This window comes from Mauremys reevesii, linkage group 7 (genome assembly GCF_016161935.1).
Source record: "Mauremys reevesii isolate NIE-2019 linkage group 7, ASM1616193v1, whole genome shotgun sequence".
Classification (NCBI taxonomy): Eukaryota; Metazoa; Chordata; order Testudines; family Geoemydidae; genus Mauremys; species Mauremys reevesii.
The window spans coordinates 21,958,608-21,974,317 of record NC_052629.1 but is presented as its reverse complement, the minus strand read 5'-3'; the positions used below and the strand labels follow the sequence as shown (position 1 = coordinate 21,974,317).

The 15,710-nt window shown below is 42.3% G+C and overlaps 1 protein-coding gene across 8 annotated transcripts in view; it reads left to right on the top strand.

Annotated features, from left to right (window-relative positions):
- The window catches only part of C7H10orf90 (chromosome 7 C10orf90 homolog), a 112,349-nt gene that overhangs the window by 95,437 nt on the left and 1,202 nt on the right, over positions 1-15,710 (top strand). For 7 of the 8 annotated variants that reach the window (XM_039546830.1, XM_039546834.1, XM_039546829.1 and 4 more), the window contains 2 exons: positions 12,120-12,183; positions 14,935-15,034. In XM_039546830.1, coding sequence (XP_039402764.1) covers positions 12,120-12,183; positions 14,935-15,034 — 164 coding nt within the window. Of the gene's footprint in view, positions 1-12,119; positions 12,184-14,934; positions 15,035-15,710 lie in introns of those variants that run through there. The other variant, XR_005601187.1, reaches the window with a different exon arrangement.

Below are 15,710 nucleotides of genomic sequence, written 5' to 3'. Positions count from 1 at the left end.
ATTTTTTTTTTTTTTAGACAAAGGAAATGTAGTAGGTCTAATCTACCTGGATTTCAGTAAGGCATTTGATACAGTTCTGCACGAGAAATTGTTTGTTAAATTGGAGAAGATGGGGATTAACAGGAGAATTGAAAGGTGGATAAGGAATTGGTTAAAGGGGAGACTACAACAGGTCATACTGAAAGGTGAACTGTCACGCTTCAGTGGGATTCCACAGGGATTGGTGTTGGGATCAACCTTCTTTAACATTTTTATTAATGATCTTGGCACAAAAAGTGAGTGTGTGCTAATAAAATTTGAGGATGGCACAAAGTTGGGAGGTGTAGCTAATACAGAGGAGGACTGGAATATCATACAAGAAGATCTGGGTGACCTTGTAAACTGCAGTATTAGAAATGGGATGAAATGTAATAGTGCAAAGTCTTGCACTTAGGGACCAACAAGAATTTTTGCTCTAAACTGGGAACTTATCAGTTGGAAGTGACACAGGAGGAAAAAGATCCCTGGATATATTGGTTGATCACAGGATAACTACGAGCCACCAATGTGAGGCGCTGTGAAAAAGGCTAATGCAATCATAGGATGCATCAGGTGAGATATTTCCAGTGCTAGTAATATTATAAAAGGCACTAGTGAGACCTCATCAATCTTTTTTTCTCCTTGTAATTCACATCTAGCTTCTAGTAATTTGACAGATGATTTTATCACAAAGGTTTTAAAAACTGTGATTGAGATGCTGTTTGTACCGTTGGCTTGAACAAATTTGTATGCTGTGGCACTGAATTGCTCCTAGATGAGCATGCTCTACACCTATTTCACCATGAAAAACACATACTTTTTATCTTAATGTTACTGTGAAAAAGAAACATTGGCATTTAGAGAACTCTCTTTAACATCACTTTAACAGAATGAAGTGTGTTTATTGAGAATATAGGATTATTAGATCACACATAATCTTCAAACAATTTTGCCCATGTTGTTATAACTTTACTGTTTCTCGCAAAGGAGCAAGATAATTGGTATCCAATATCATTTCCATATAAATACCAACATCTGTGCAGCTTCCCTTTACCTTCTCATCTTCAAAAACAAGTTGTTTACCATTTGTAATTGTAATTCACGAACAGGATTTCACAAAGTAATTGCCCGAAGTAATGTTACAAAAATGTGAATGTTTATCCAGCAGAAGATTTTATCACAAGTACATTTCAGAGGCAAACAACCTACAACTCTTTTACTAGCCTTTGTATTGTGCAATGTGTACTGTTAAATTTCTAGAGTGCTAATTATTCCAAGAAACACTATTCTGCTGTTGACTATGTCGAACAAATTAGAGATCCCACTGTGACGAACTGAATAGAAACAATGTTCAAATAACTGGATCTAAATCTCAAAAACCATGATGTAATTACTTTAGTGACAAGACTACCAGCTGTTCATAGGCCTTTAAATCCTCCTAATGAACAACTTTGTGAGCTTAGTGTACATAAGCACTTTTAGGTGGTCTTTTTTTTAATTCACAAGAACATATTTTTATACCCTCTATTTTCCTTTCCTTCTGGGAGACTGTTTACCGGAAACAGCAATATAGGAAATAAGACGGTTACTCACCTTTGTAACTGTTGTTCTTCGAGATATGTTGCTCATATCCATTCCAATTAGGTGTGCGTGCATTGCGTGCACGATCGTCGGAAGATTTTTACCCTAGCAACACTCAGTGGGTGCCGGATATATGCCCCTGCCGACCCAGCACCCCCTCGGTTCCTTCTTGCCGGCTACTCCGACAGTTGGGAAGGAGGGCGGGTTTGGAATGGATATAAGCAACACATCTCGAGAACAACAGTTGCAAAGGTGAGTAACCGTCATTTCTTCTTCAAGTGCTTGCTCATATCGATTCCAATTAGGTGACTCCCAAGCCTTACCTAGGCGGTGGGGTCGGAGTGAGATGTTGCGGAGTGAAGGACCGCTGAACCAAGTGCAGCATCACCCCTGGACTGCTGCACTATCGCATAGTGGGAAGCAAAGGTATGTACTGATGACCAAGTTGTTGCCCTACAGATCTCCTGTATGGGCACATGAGCCAGGAAGGCGGAGGACGAAGCTTGAGCCCTAGTAGAGTGGGCAGTAAGGTGCGTAGTTGGGACACCAGCCAAGTCATAGCATGCACGGATGCATGATGTAATCCAGGACGAGATGCGCTGTCTGGAGACCGGGAGGCCCTTCATCTGGTTTGCCACCACTATGAACAGTTGGGTCGTCCTCCTAAAGGGTTTCGTTCATTCGATGTTAAAGGCAAGGGCCCTGTGAACATCTAGGGAATGCAGCTGTTGCTCTTGACGAGAAGCGTGTGGCTTCGGGTAGAAGACCGGAAGGAAGATGTCTTGGTTGACATGAAAGGCAGACACCACCTTAGGAAGGAAGGCAGGGTGTGGTCGCAGCTGTACCTTGTCCTTATGAAACACCGTATACGGTGGGTCCAACGTGAGGGCTTGAAATTCCGACACGCGTCTCGCCGAGGTGATAGCAACGAGGAAAGCTGTTTTCCAGGAAAGGTACAGAAGCGAGCAAGTGGCCATCAACTCAAACAGGGCACCCATGAGCTTGGTTAGGACCAGGTTGAGTCCCACCTAGGGGCCGGATGCCAAATTTGCAGGTACAGATGTTCCAATCCCTTGAGGAACCTGATGACTATGGGATTGGAGAAAACCGAGCACCTGTTTTCACCTGGGTGGAAGGCCGAAATTGCTGCTAGGTGTACTCTGATGAATGAAACTGCTAGGCCTTGCTGCTTCAAGGACAAGAGATAATCTAGGATGGTAGGTACTGGCACCTCAAGAGGGGCAGTATTGCTCAATGGCGCTTGCGGCACCGGAATGGATGGTGCCAGAGTTGGAGCCTTCGCGGGGCGGTCCGGCATGGGATGCTGCTCCAAAGGGGGCACAGGCGGTGCCGGCAACTGTACCGGAGCAGCAGGTTGCTTGTGCTGCTTCCTGGCTCCCGGAGACAGCGAGTGGTGCCGTGCTGGTAACGGTGCCGGAGATGTCCGGTGCCGGGAGTCTTTGCCGGGGCTGGGTCGATCCAGTGCTGGAGGCGCACTTCGGATTGACGGTGCCAGATCTTGGCGTGGGGCCGGGCTTGAGTCAGGCTGAGCAGGGTTTGAAGCCCAGAGACCTAGGCATGGGCTAGTTACTGGAAATGGGAGAAGCCCCTTACCTCCAATCACTATATACACTAACTACAAAACTACTATTAACTACAACTAGAAACTACTAACAACTACACTATAACAACTATCTACAGGTATAAATGAGCAGAGAGCTAGGGGAGTGGAGATCAGCTATGCCGCGCTCCACAGTTCCAATGACCGTCACGGGCGGTAAGAAGGAACTGAGGGGGCGCTGGGTCAGCAGGGGCATATATCCGGTGCCATAAGGGCGCCACTCCAGGAGGTGCCTCAGCCGACCCACCGAGTGTTGCTAGGGTAAAAATCTTCCAAGGATCGTGCACGCAGCGTGCGCACACCTAATTGGAATGGATATGAGCACTCGAAGAAGAACATAAATTTACCATCCGTCCCCTCAATAGATATCTGCTGATTTATCCTGATTTCTATTAATATCCAGCAGTCAGTCTCAAATTCTCTATCTTCAAAAGTATTTTGGAAGCAAATGCATGGAACACCTCCTGAACTATGTTCAAAGTGGCTGTAGGAAACAGGCTTTTTCGTTTGGGCTGTCCTGAGAACTGTGTAGACCTGATTATCATTTAGATTATAGGTTTAATAGGGAATGTGGACAATGGTAATCAGAGAATATGGACCAAAAAAACCCCAAAACAACCCACACACAACCAACCAATCACACAGCCATTGTAATGCAGCCTGCCTGCCTGCCTGCCTTCAGGTGGCATTGCTGGTTGATTAAATGTTTGCAGCCACATTTCCATTGCAAGTTGTATATTACTCCCATTTTGTCAAGACTCTGATTTCCCCCCCAGACATTATTCATTGCTAGCAACAGCATCACTCACACTGTTGGCACCTTGCTAGTAGTTTGGAGCCAAAGTGATGAATACAGATTAGGGTATGCTCAGGAAAATCTAACTGAGAACAGCAACCACCTATTTTTGTTATTATTGTATTATTAACCATGTTTATTATGGTGGTGCCTATGGGCCATTGTGCTAGGCATGGTACAAACACAGCCCCCAGGAGCTAACAACATAAATAGACAAGGCAGACACAGAGTGAGGGAAGGGGTAGAACACAGAAGCAGAGTGAACAATGGGATGGTGACACACATTAGTTCCACATTTAGGGGAGGGAAGAGGGGATAAGCTAAATGGAAAGACAAGTGACGGTAGAGAGGGGATTGAAGGAAGTGGGTGAGAGGGACAGGGGAGGGGAGAAGAGGGTAAGGGGCAGGTGGGCAGTGAAGCTAAGGTGAAAAGGCTGTGAGGGAGGGGACGGGAGAGGATTGGCACAAACAGCCAATCAGCACAGGTCAGAGAAAGTCCAGTCAAAACTGTAGAAAGTTCTCTGAATGTTCAAAGATCCCTGCTTTAGCTGCTTCTGCAGATGTTCCTTCTAGCTTGTTCCTCTCTGCAGTTTCTCTTCAAGGGAGGAGGGGAGAGAAGCACTTGGGACCTAGTGCCCCAGAGTGCTATACTGTACAAGACAATTGTTATTCCAAAGTTTTCTGACCTATGGGCTAAGCCCTCCAGAAGATCTTAGTAAATTTGGACCAGGGACTGAATTTGTCCCTGGTGTAACTTCATTGAAGTTACACCAGGGATGAATTTGGCCCAGAAACTTTTAGCATAACATTGGCACTATCTGGATTTCATTCACAAACTTGACAGGTTTTATAGGATAACTGGTGAAGTCTCCCATTGTTGGACCTGTCATGTTAAGAAAGGCCAGTGAGGATGGATATCCAGTGCACAGATCAAATTTGTACAGGGGGAAATGATTAACAAGGGGTGAAGAAGCAGAGAATCAGGCCTACACACTAACTTGCACCTTCTTCTGGCCCTTTGCCATATAAATTACACCAGTTTAGGACTGATTTTCCACTGTCACCATATCAAAATGGTAGCATGTTACTCCTACACTTCATCCATTCTGCACTGATGTAAATGACCACACAGGCTGCACAGCAGAGGATAATCAGGCCATTAGACTTTCTTCTACTTCTTTAGGGTTTGTTTTGACTAGGATAAAAAGTGTGTTGGTAGAACGTGTTCTAAGGGCATAGTATTCACTAGGCAGTGTAGACTTAAACGTGAGCTAGCTGGTTGAGTTGAAACTTAAGCAGGAGCTCATGTTAATGTATCCACCATGTTGTCCACACTAGACCTTTAGAATGTGTGTGTTAGCATGAGTTGGCTAACATGTTCTTACAACACTCCTTTAAATCCTGGTCAAGATAAACCCTTTAACTCCCTTGCACCAGGTGACCGGCATATAACATACATCACATCTGAATCTGGCTACTCTGAAAACACCACAGGGAAAAATTCTTCCCTTGGTTAGCAGGGTGGTATGGGTGTCACTAAGCAGAATTTGGCCTATGTATTCATTTTATGTTCAGGGTTAATTTTCTTTTTTAAATGGACACACAGACTAATGATATATAATGCAGTAGCCATGAAGTCTGTATGTACTCAACGGCATCTCTGCAATAGACAGCATAGTGCAGTGCCAGACATTAAAAAAAATATTCTGCAGTACATGTTTGCTGCTGAAGTTTTAAAGAAAGTCAAACCACTGAACTGGTGGAAGTAACGGGCTAATTTGTCAGTGAAGGAGGATCAATGTGCTTTTGGTGGATTCCTGTTTTAGTTGAACAGGAGAGAAGCACGTGAGTATAACTACCTGCAAGTGCCACACCAGGATTTCTCTGTTCAGTTACTGGCAACATACAATGCAGGGTCACATTCTAGCTGTGTTCACATTTTTAGGGCTCCCACTCGTAAGTGGAAGGCACATCCATGTACCACTAGGCAGAAACTAGCCCACAGTACATTCTGTCTCTATTTCAGTGGCTCAGTGATTTATTTCTATGTGGGAAGCCAAGGAACCTATTCCTACTCTTCTCATTCCTAAACTGTCTGTCCTCTGTCTAAACATTTAATAGCTTCCCAGCCAGGAAATGTATTTTTCTTCTAATCCATCTCTGGGATTAGCATTAGCATTTGTTAAAAATATATTGATGATGATGAGCTATTTATCTTGGTTAGCAACTTCAAGACCGTGGTGTGGCTTCCTCACCCCATTAAAGGAATGTTACAAATAAATCACTGCTGTGCATGGTATTGTTATAAATACCAGTATCTCAGCAGTCTTACAGGATTTGAATAAAACATGGATGAAGCCTCTCATAGTAACATTTTTTCTGTGGAATTTCTCAGCAAAAACTCTGAATAGCTGTCAATCTTAGAACTCAGTACTTTTCCCTGCCCTGAATATTTTTCACATTAAAAATCAAAGCTATGAATCTGATGCTGAATTGTAATAATCTAACAAACATAATTTAGAGGCTGGCTATTATCATCTTGGTGCATTGTCTACCTTATGCCGTACTTTGATCTTTGCTCAATAGGGATGTTAATTCAGGTCTTGATTATGCATTTGGTCAGCTATTATAATTCTTAGCATGGTCGCCCTTTTGAAGAGCCAGCATGGCAGACTTCCACTTGGAACTGTATTTTGCTGCTTGGATGTTAACAATAATTAAGTACTATGCACATATTATTTGTACTCTATAATTTGCATTGGCTTTTCATTTTCTTTTTAAATGATTTTAAGATTTTCTCCTGGTGCAATCCCACAAGGTTTAACCTTTTTGTAAAGCCATATTTTACATTATTTTTTTCTCTTGAGTATTGCCCTGAGAGTTAGCTGAGAGATGCCAAGTGACTGGGTATTGCATGGTTTGCCTATGACATTGCATTATAAATCTTATGACTGTTTTCTTATGCAGCAGATATTTTTATACTCAAGGTAGTATTTTTTTTATCTTCCAGGGAACATTTTTCAGGCTTTCCCCCTTTTATTCTTCCTTTAAAAGCCTCTACCATGGCAACCTCTCTTTCCTGCCAAGGTGTGCTGGCTGTGTCTTGTTCCAGTGCCCTTCAAGACAGCTCCTAGGTCAGCTGGAGATTATTGCTCTAGAGCAATAGAAGGTATACACTAACAATTGTAGTCCTGCATGCTGCCTCTGTGGCAATCTCTGTAATTCAAACATGTAGGCCATTTTGTCACCTTGACTTGTGGTAAAATTAGAGAATAGCCTCACCTTATTATTAAGAAGTCACAGAAAAGTCATGGGCCTGCATTTCAGAGCACACCCTCTTGTACCCTGTGCTTGTTCCCAGCATTATGTGCTGAGGCACTGAGGAATAGTTTACTCCTTTCCTCAATAGTCCCTGAAGAAAAAGCCTTATCCCTCACCGCTTGAGCAGGTGGGCAGCCTTATTCTCCATGTCCATCTCTCCCCTGCTGGTGGCCCTGCTTCCCTGCAAAGAAGCAGCTTGGTGCTGGCCTGATCTCCCAGTTCAAGCTGCAGCTCTTCTGCCATTTCATAACCTGAGGGAATAGTATGTAAATGGCATTTGCGGAAAAAGCTTATGTAGGCTGGGGGACATGGCTGGAGTAGACACATAAATATGAGTCCCAGCCTAACTTCATCTCCCACCTGCAGGAACTTCTCCTTCCTCTTCTTACAATTACTGACCAACCACCCCTTAGAAATTAGCCAGTCCTCAGGTGAAACCTAACTGGACATTAACTGCTTTCTGAAGAGATGAAGCCAGCTGTTGTTGTCTTCACTGCACTCCAGGATGGAGAGCCCAAAGCTCCTGGCAGGAGCTTGGTTAGTCTGAAGCCAGCTGACATTTCTTCACTGTGTTCCATGGGTGGGAATCTGGAAGGAAGCCTTTCCAGCTTGCTGGCTGGAAATGTCACTAACATCACTTTTTATTAAAAAAGTAAAACCTTTCAAGAGATGATTTTTGTCCTAGCAGTTAGAAAACCACCACTCTCCAGGCAAAAAATTAGAGGTTTCCACAAATACTAATCTTGAGGTATAGGGAGTTATGTGAGCAAATGCTCTGTGCACCCAAATGACATTATTCATCTGATCAGGCCAAATCCACTGCTTGCCCCAAGCCAAATTTGATTTTGTTCAGGAAGGCTCAGTGTAGGACAATCAAGGCCATTGCTGGGGCTACTGGCTCACCCTCACTCCTCCCCTGGCTGTCTCCTGCTCTGCACAGGAATGAGGAGGGAACACTCCTGAAGCTGGACTCTATGCTGTGCAGGGGTATGAATCCTTTGTACAAGATCCCCACATCTCAGTTCTGTGCAACCACAGAGGAGGGGAGTTTGTCCTTTATTTTTAAATATCTGATCAGCCAAGTTCTTAGTTCCGCTGTGTTGCTTTGCACCCTTCCACTGCATAGGGGCTATAACGCTGGCTTAACAAGACCCCAGAAGATTAACGTGACCTTCTGCAGGTTAGAGGATGTGGAGCATCAGTGAGGCAGCTCTAAGGTACATGAGGAGCCAAAGTGGCCCCACGTAACTTTGCAGCCCCCATCCTGTGCCAAGATTTGCTTGGTCATATCAGACATTATGTCATCATATGTGTGTGGGGATATTGTTTGTTTAAAGTTTGTAATACAATATGATTGTTTAGTTAAAATTTATTTGGCTAATTTTTCTAGGGCTTTGGCTACACTTGCACTTCAAAGCGCTGCCGCGGCAGCGCTTTGAAGCGCTAAGTGTAGTCAAAGCGCCAGCGCTGGGAGAGAGCTCTCCCAGCGCTGTCCATACGCCACCTCCCTGTGGGGAATAACGTACAGCGCTGGGAGCCGCGCTCCCAGCGCTGGGGCTTTGATCACACTGGAGCTTTGCAGCGCCGCAATTTTCAGCACTGGAGAGGGTGTGTTTTCACACCCTGCTGCAGCGCTGCAAATTTGCAAGTGTAGCCAAGGCCTAGGTTTCTTTGTCAGTTATAAAGCATTTGAAAAAGGGTTAATCCTCAAGCATAGAGGAGTTTCTTTTTGCACAACTTTCATTCTGAAAACTGTATCAGCTCAGGAGGGAAATTGCTGAACTGTTCCTTCCATTGTAACTCAGATATGCGAATGATAGTGCTCTTAAAGACAAGTTGCTTTTTCCTCCTCAGTAAACTGAATGTAATTGAGATGCTGGGTGTGGCCCCTTTAAATGGCTCTAGGCTGTTTGGTTGCCAGGGGCAACCTCCATAAATACCAGTGAAACATATGTGGTGTCTTAAAAAGCTAGGAGCAGAATGTGAAGGGGGAAGGTCTGTACTCAGGGCAGTGGATACAGGCTCAGCTCTGAGCTGACCTGTGTGTCAAGTAGTTCTGGAACTTAATACTTATTTCTTTATCTTCAATATTATTTTATCTTATTTGTAGTGAGACAGAAGAGAGGCACATTTGTCATTTACTGTGAAATATACTGTCTTCTAAATTCCTTTGATATGCAGTGGTATTAAGTAATGTGCATGTGTTTATCATAAATAAATAAAGCTAGTTTTGATGACAAAACACTGAGGACATAGAGGGATAGGGATCAGGGGCCCTAAGTGTCCCAGTGGTCCTCTAAGTGGATCAGTAAAGTTGCATTACTGAAATCACCCTGACCCAGGGTGGATAAAAATCAATGATTTAAAAAAATAAGTAAAATCAGATTTTTTAAATTTAAATCAGATTTTTGATAAAATGCTTTTTGAGGAAAAAACCTCTCTAAAGATAGTTTTAATTAAGATACATTATAGCTCAAAAATACCTCATCGTGGAGTAGGGATTATAAATTCTAATTCTATAATATGAGAGAATATATTCATGTAATGTTTAAGAAAAGTTTTGTAAATGAGTTCCAATAGTTCCTGGGTTAGGGACCCAACCTTATGGGGTTCCAGAGGCTTCTGTATAGATTATTTAGGTTAATCTTTCTATCTACCCACTGGGACTCAGTGCTAAGTCTAGAAGATACCATCAGAGATGCAATTCTCAAACTGTGGATTTGTGTCTCCAGAAGTAACATGCTTCTTAACAGCAAAAATGTTTTAAAATAAATAATATATAGAGGTGAGAAATAACAGACCTCAACTGTATTGTCCCTCTGCAAATTTGTGTACACAGAGTCAATCCCTTACCTCTCTCTAAAAGTGCAGTTTCAAAAAATTCAATGAATAGAAAGTTGTTGGGGGCAGAACAGATCTAGACAAAGAGAAGAAGTCTGGAGATAAATGTGAGAAGTGAGGGACATATGCTTGTTTTGTTAAAATATTATATGGTTGCTGTTGAAGAAAAAAAATCCAGCATACTTAATGTTGTTGTTTTAGTTAAATAAAACAATGTAAATGTCTGTCTGGTGATGTTCTCCTTTTAATACAGCATGACAAGGAAATCCTCCAACTATTAATGATTAACCTGTTGAATTGGAGATAGTTCACCTCCCAATGACTTCATAAATATCTGCTTCAGTTACCTTTGGTAAATGAAATAACCAAACAATCATTCATTTTCTGATATAGCTGTAAAACTAATCTGAAAAGTTTTTTCAAAATAAATCACTGTTTAAAAATGTATAGTGTGTACCTTCTAAAAATGAAACCTACATCTATCTCTGAGTTGTGAAGAATACGTATTAAGGTTCTATCCAACAAGAATACACTTTTATGTAGAAAACCATGATTAAATCGAATCTTCCTGACTAGTGATTTAAATCAATTTGATTTAAATCAAATCCACACTGCCCTGCCCTTGCTAGTAAATACCCTGTGATGGTCTTTAAAAAAACAAACAAACAAAAAAACCATGGGTCCAAGGCCCAGTGAGGATCTAGAAACGCATGATATGAGGATCCAGCTTTTCAATGATATGTAGCAATGTTTTCTGATACAATAATTTGTAAAATATTGGGTTTTAAATTTCAATTATTTGGATTACACTCTGCTGTGTTTACTGCGTCCTGTACTTTTATAATAATGTCTTGCGTAATGTTTGTCTCTTCTCCTGACCCTTCCAATACAATACTTAAAATACCTTCCCACTGCAGGAAGGAGTCCTTCCTCTCTTTCCCCTGTAAACACATTCACACTCCTGTAATAGATGTAAGGTTATTACCCCCAAATCATGAACCAATTCCTGATACAAGTGGGATGACTGCTCAGCCACCCTGCTACTAAAAGCCTCGGGGATAGTAGAGTTATTATAAAATTGTAACACACATGTACAATAGGGCAGAATTTAAAGTTGCTGTCAACAGGCAGGGCTCAAGAGCAGGGAAGGTGTCTGGGTTAAATTGCCTACCATTACTTTGCATTAATAATAATTTATGAAGGAAGAATATCAAAATTACCTAACATTTTAGAAATCAAACTAACTGTTTTGATCCATAATTATTTCCCCTTGACCAGGGAAGTGCTGGCTGAGGTTGTTGTGAGAGTCTCCTCATATCTTGTCAGCAAAGACTCCTGAGACTGATTCTCCACTGCCTTGTGCAGCTATTTACACCTGTACAAAGTGGGTGTAAAACTGTCAAATCAGAATTGCACCCACTGGGCCAAGTTTCTGCAGGTGTAAATCAGTTGACACTGGCAGAGGATCTGACCCACTTTGCTAAAATGTAATTTACTACAGAAGATGCATGGCAATGGAGAATCAGTCACTTGCGCTCTCTAATGGCAAGAAAGAATGACATAAAAATAGGGCATCTTATGCCAGACTAATCATCAGCTGGTTTATGGCTTGAATTGGAGGTATGCACTACTGCTTGTGACAGTGACAAAAGTTATATCCATTTAAAATAAATGAACCATGTAATGAGGCTGGTGGCAATAGGTCTTATCCATCCTTCATACTCTAAAGGGCAGCTTAAGGGTCTGATTCAACTCCAGATGAAGTCATCAGGAGTCTTTCCTTAGACTTCAATGCAAGCTGGATCAGGCAGTAGGTCAGCAATGATTTAATAAGAAATAACACCATGTGAATGAATTTAGGGAAAGCAGTGCTGTTATTGTTTCATTAAAACATGCTAAATAAAGATTCCTCAGAAATTAACTATATGTTTCTTTTATTAGATAACCTGTTCAAACCAAAGGAAAGGTTCATTTCGGAGAAGGAGATGCAGATGAGATCTAAAAGGTACAAAACATTTCAGTTTAGAATTCACTGGGATTCCCTGGGATCCAGTGCCAAGACTCTGCACTTCCTAATTAGCATCTTAATCTTGGGTTTGTGCAATATGCACAAACATGGGCAATGTTCTTCCCCCTAAAATGGCTCAAGTGGATAGGAGCTGTAGCCCTACTTAGTGGATGGTGTGGACAGGGCCGGTGCAAGGATATTTTGCGCCCTAGGCGAAACTTCCACCTTGTGTCTCTCCCCCTACCCCCCACCCGGAGCATCACTTATTATAAACTTTCAAAAATGAATACTGCATAATGTGGCATCGTTCATTAGAATTAATACACATTCAGCTTGAAAATTTATTAATTTCAATATTTAGTCTACATATTTAATGAAAATAAATGAATAAATAAATGAATAACCTGACAGGGTATGGGGCTGGCTGGCTTTGGGCACAGGGGTGCGGCAGGGATTGGATGGAGACGGGGTGTGGGGCTGGCTGGCTTTGGGCAGGGGGGGTGCAGCAGGGGCTGGCTGGAGACGGGGTGTGGGGCTGGCTGGCTTTGGGCAGGGGTGCGCGGTAGGGGTTGGCTGGAGACGGGGTGTGGTTGGGGCCCTGGGGCAGAGCCAGAGCAGCAGGGAGCAGCACAGCACCCCTGGCGGCCAGAGGAGGAATGACATCACTTTCTGGCCGGCCGGAGCTGATCAAAGTTGCAGCGCCCCCTCTCACAGCGGCAGGAAGAGGGTTACATGTTTAACCGGCACCGGGTGAGCATCCAGAACATTTTGGGCACTGCATTTTGGTGCCCTCAAATCTTGGTGTCCTAGGCGGCCGCCTAGTTTGCCTAGTGGTTGCACCGGCCCTGGGTGTGGAGCTGTACTGTCCTAGCAGAAGCAACAGGAGGCCTTCAACTGCAGGGAGCAACAATGCTTCTGGGGACTCTCATGAGCACTGAAAGAGAGGGAGGACAGAACACACCCTCTACTATCCCCCTTTATGGAGTGCAGCTTACACTGCCTTGGATGGACACCAGTTCTTCTGCCCAGTGTGTGTAGGTCTTGGTTCTGCCTCCTCCCACCCCTTTTTGGGGTATCTAGTGCCCTGGAGGTGATGGCAGGGAGCATCGCTGCGCTCAGAGCATAGGGAGTGCAATTAAGGCTTGCCTCTGAGGAGGGGTATAATTTGGGAGGCTTCTGTCTTTACTTTGTGGCCTATAATGCTCCACTTGGTCTCACATATCTGATGGTCTTTAGTAATTTACTAAATGTTATTTCTTCAAATCTGTTTATTAACATTTTAGAGATTTGTGGTAATATTGTGCATACACTGTAGCCCTCAAAATATACCAGAAGTTTCAGCTCTGTAATACCTAATTTCACTTCTCACAATGAAGTTTGCACCACATCCTGCCAAATATTCCTTTGGGGCTCTTATTCTGCAGGCTGCTTTCTCCATCTTCTGCCATACCCATTATTATTCTTCATCTACCATAAACAATCCAGTGCATTTTCTTGTTAGCAGCAGGAGTTAATTTCTTAGGTAAGCACTGAATGTGAATAAGGAATCTTTTTTCTCCAGTAGTGAGAACTGTCTTTCTGCAGAGGAGTATAGGTCAAGATTTTTAATAATGACTAGTGATTTTGAAGGCCCAACTTGAGGCACCTTAAAAGGACCTGATTTTCACCAAGCACTCACTTATTCATCCTCTGAAAATCAGGCCTCTTTAAGGCGGATTAAGTTGTGCACCCAAAAACTGAAGGCAGAGTCACTAATTTTTTTTAAATCCTGACCACAGCACAGATCTTAGCAAAGACTGCAATTTATTAGATACTTAGGGGTCTGATCTTCCATTGCCTTGCACTTTATATAGTCATTTACAACAATGAAAAATGCAAAGTGACGTCAAGGAGTTTTTCTAAATGTACCCTAATGTCACAGAGATCAGAATCTGTCCCACTGTCCTTAAAAATAAAACACTACTCATAATTATAAGCCAGAATAGGCTGCTATATGGACTCTATACTGCAAAATAGGTTGAGGGGAAAAGGAAAGTTTTATAGTCCACTAAACTAATTAAACCTGAATACTTGTGATTTAGATCAGAATACACACAAAGAGGAGAATTACTAAGTAACAAGATATTTGTTAGAGGGCCTAATCTTGCTCCCACTTGAGTCAATGGGAATTTTGCCACTGACTGCAATGGGAAAAGGATCAGACCCAACATTAATTTTATGATTGTAACCAAGAACTGCAATTACATTAAGAATTGACAATTTTGTTTTCTGGTGAAAGGATCACAGTGAGAAAAACTTATCAGTTCATATAACCATCATTTTATTTTTCTTACACATGTTTTAGTAATCACTGAAGGTTATTGCTTGGAATCTGTAGTGTGATATATCTACAACAAGCTTATGGGCAAGATTCTTGTCTCAGTTACACTGCTATAAATCTAGATGATCTCCACTGAGCTCAGTGAAGTTACTCTAGAATTGCACAGATGTAGCTGAAATAACCTGGCCCTCTACTTTCATTTGATCATTTCAGAATAAAGACAATTTCTCAAGTTTCTCAGTTCAAAATAGTCATTGTGATACCAGTGCTATTGCTAATAGATACCTGTATGAAATCTAATTCAGATATTTACAAATGCATAATAATACCAGTGATCGCCTAGAAGAATTTTTTCCACTTTGAAAAATTAAGTTAGTGGTGACACTGTAGAATGATATGTTAAAATTTATATTCTGAATTTATGCCAGGATTTATAATAACTTGCCTGAAGTGAAAAAGAAAGAAGAAGAAAAACAGAAACGAATCATCATACAGAGCAACAGACTACGGGTGGAGGTCTTCAAAAAGGTAATGGTTCCATTGTGAATAGGCCTAATTTGATTATAACTGTGCCCTACTGCACTAAAATCATACCTCTGGTCCCATAACCCCCAAGTAAATCCACTTACCTATGTATTTTATGCATTTCTATACAATCTTTAATGTATTTATCCTCATAACACCTTTGAGGTAGGGAAGTGCTATTATTTCCATTATACAGACTGGAAACTGAAACACAGTGGTTATGTCTACACTGCAACAAAACACACATGGCTGGCCCATGTCACTTGCCTCAGGCTTGTATGGCTCAGGCTACAGGCCTATAAAATTACAGTGTTGATGTTTGGGCTCAGGGACCCTGTGTGGGGGTGGGGGTCCAGGAGCCCAGGCTCCAGCCTGAGCCCGAACATTTACATTGTAGTTTTTTAACCTTGCAGCTCAAGCCCAAGTCAGCTGACACAGGACAGTCACAGGTGTTTTGTTGCAGTGTAGACATACCCTGAGAGACTAAGACCAGCTCCTCAAAGGAGAAATCAATGGGAGTTAGACTCCTAAACCCAGGTCTTCCAAATGTATTTAAGTGACTTGCCCAAGATCACACATGGAAGTGAACCTGGGTCTCTGAGTTCCATGCCAGTGCCCTAACCACTGGACCATTCCATTTCACCATTGTAGTCCAATACTACTGGTCTACCCTTTTCTC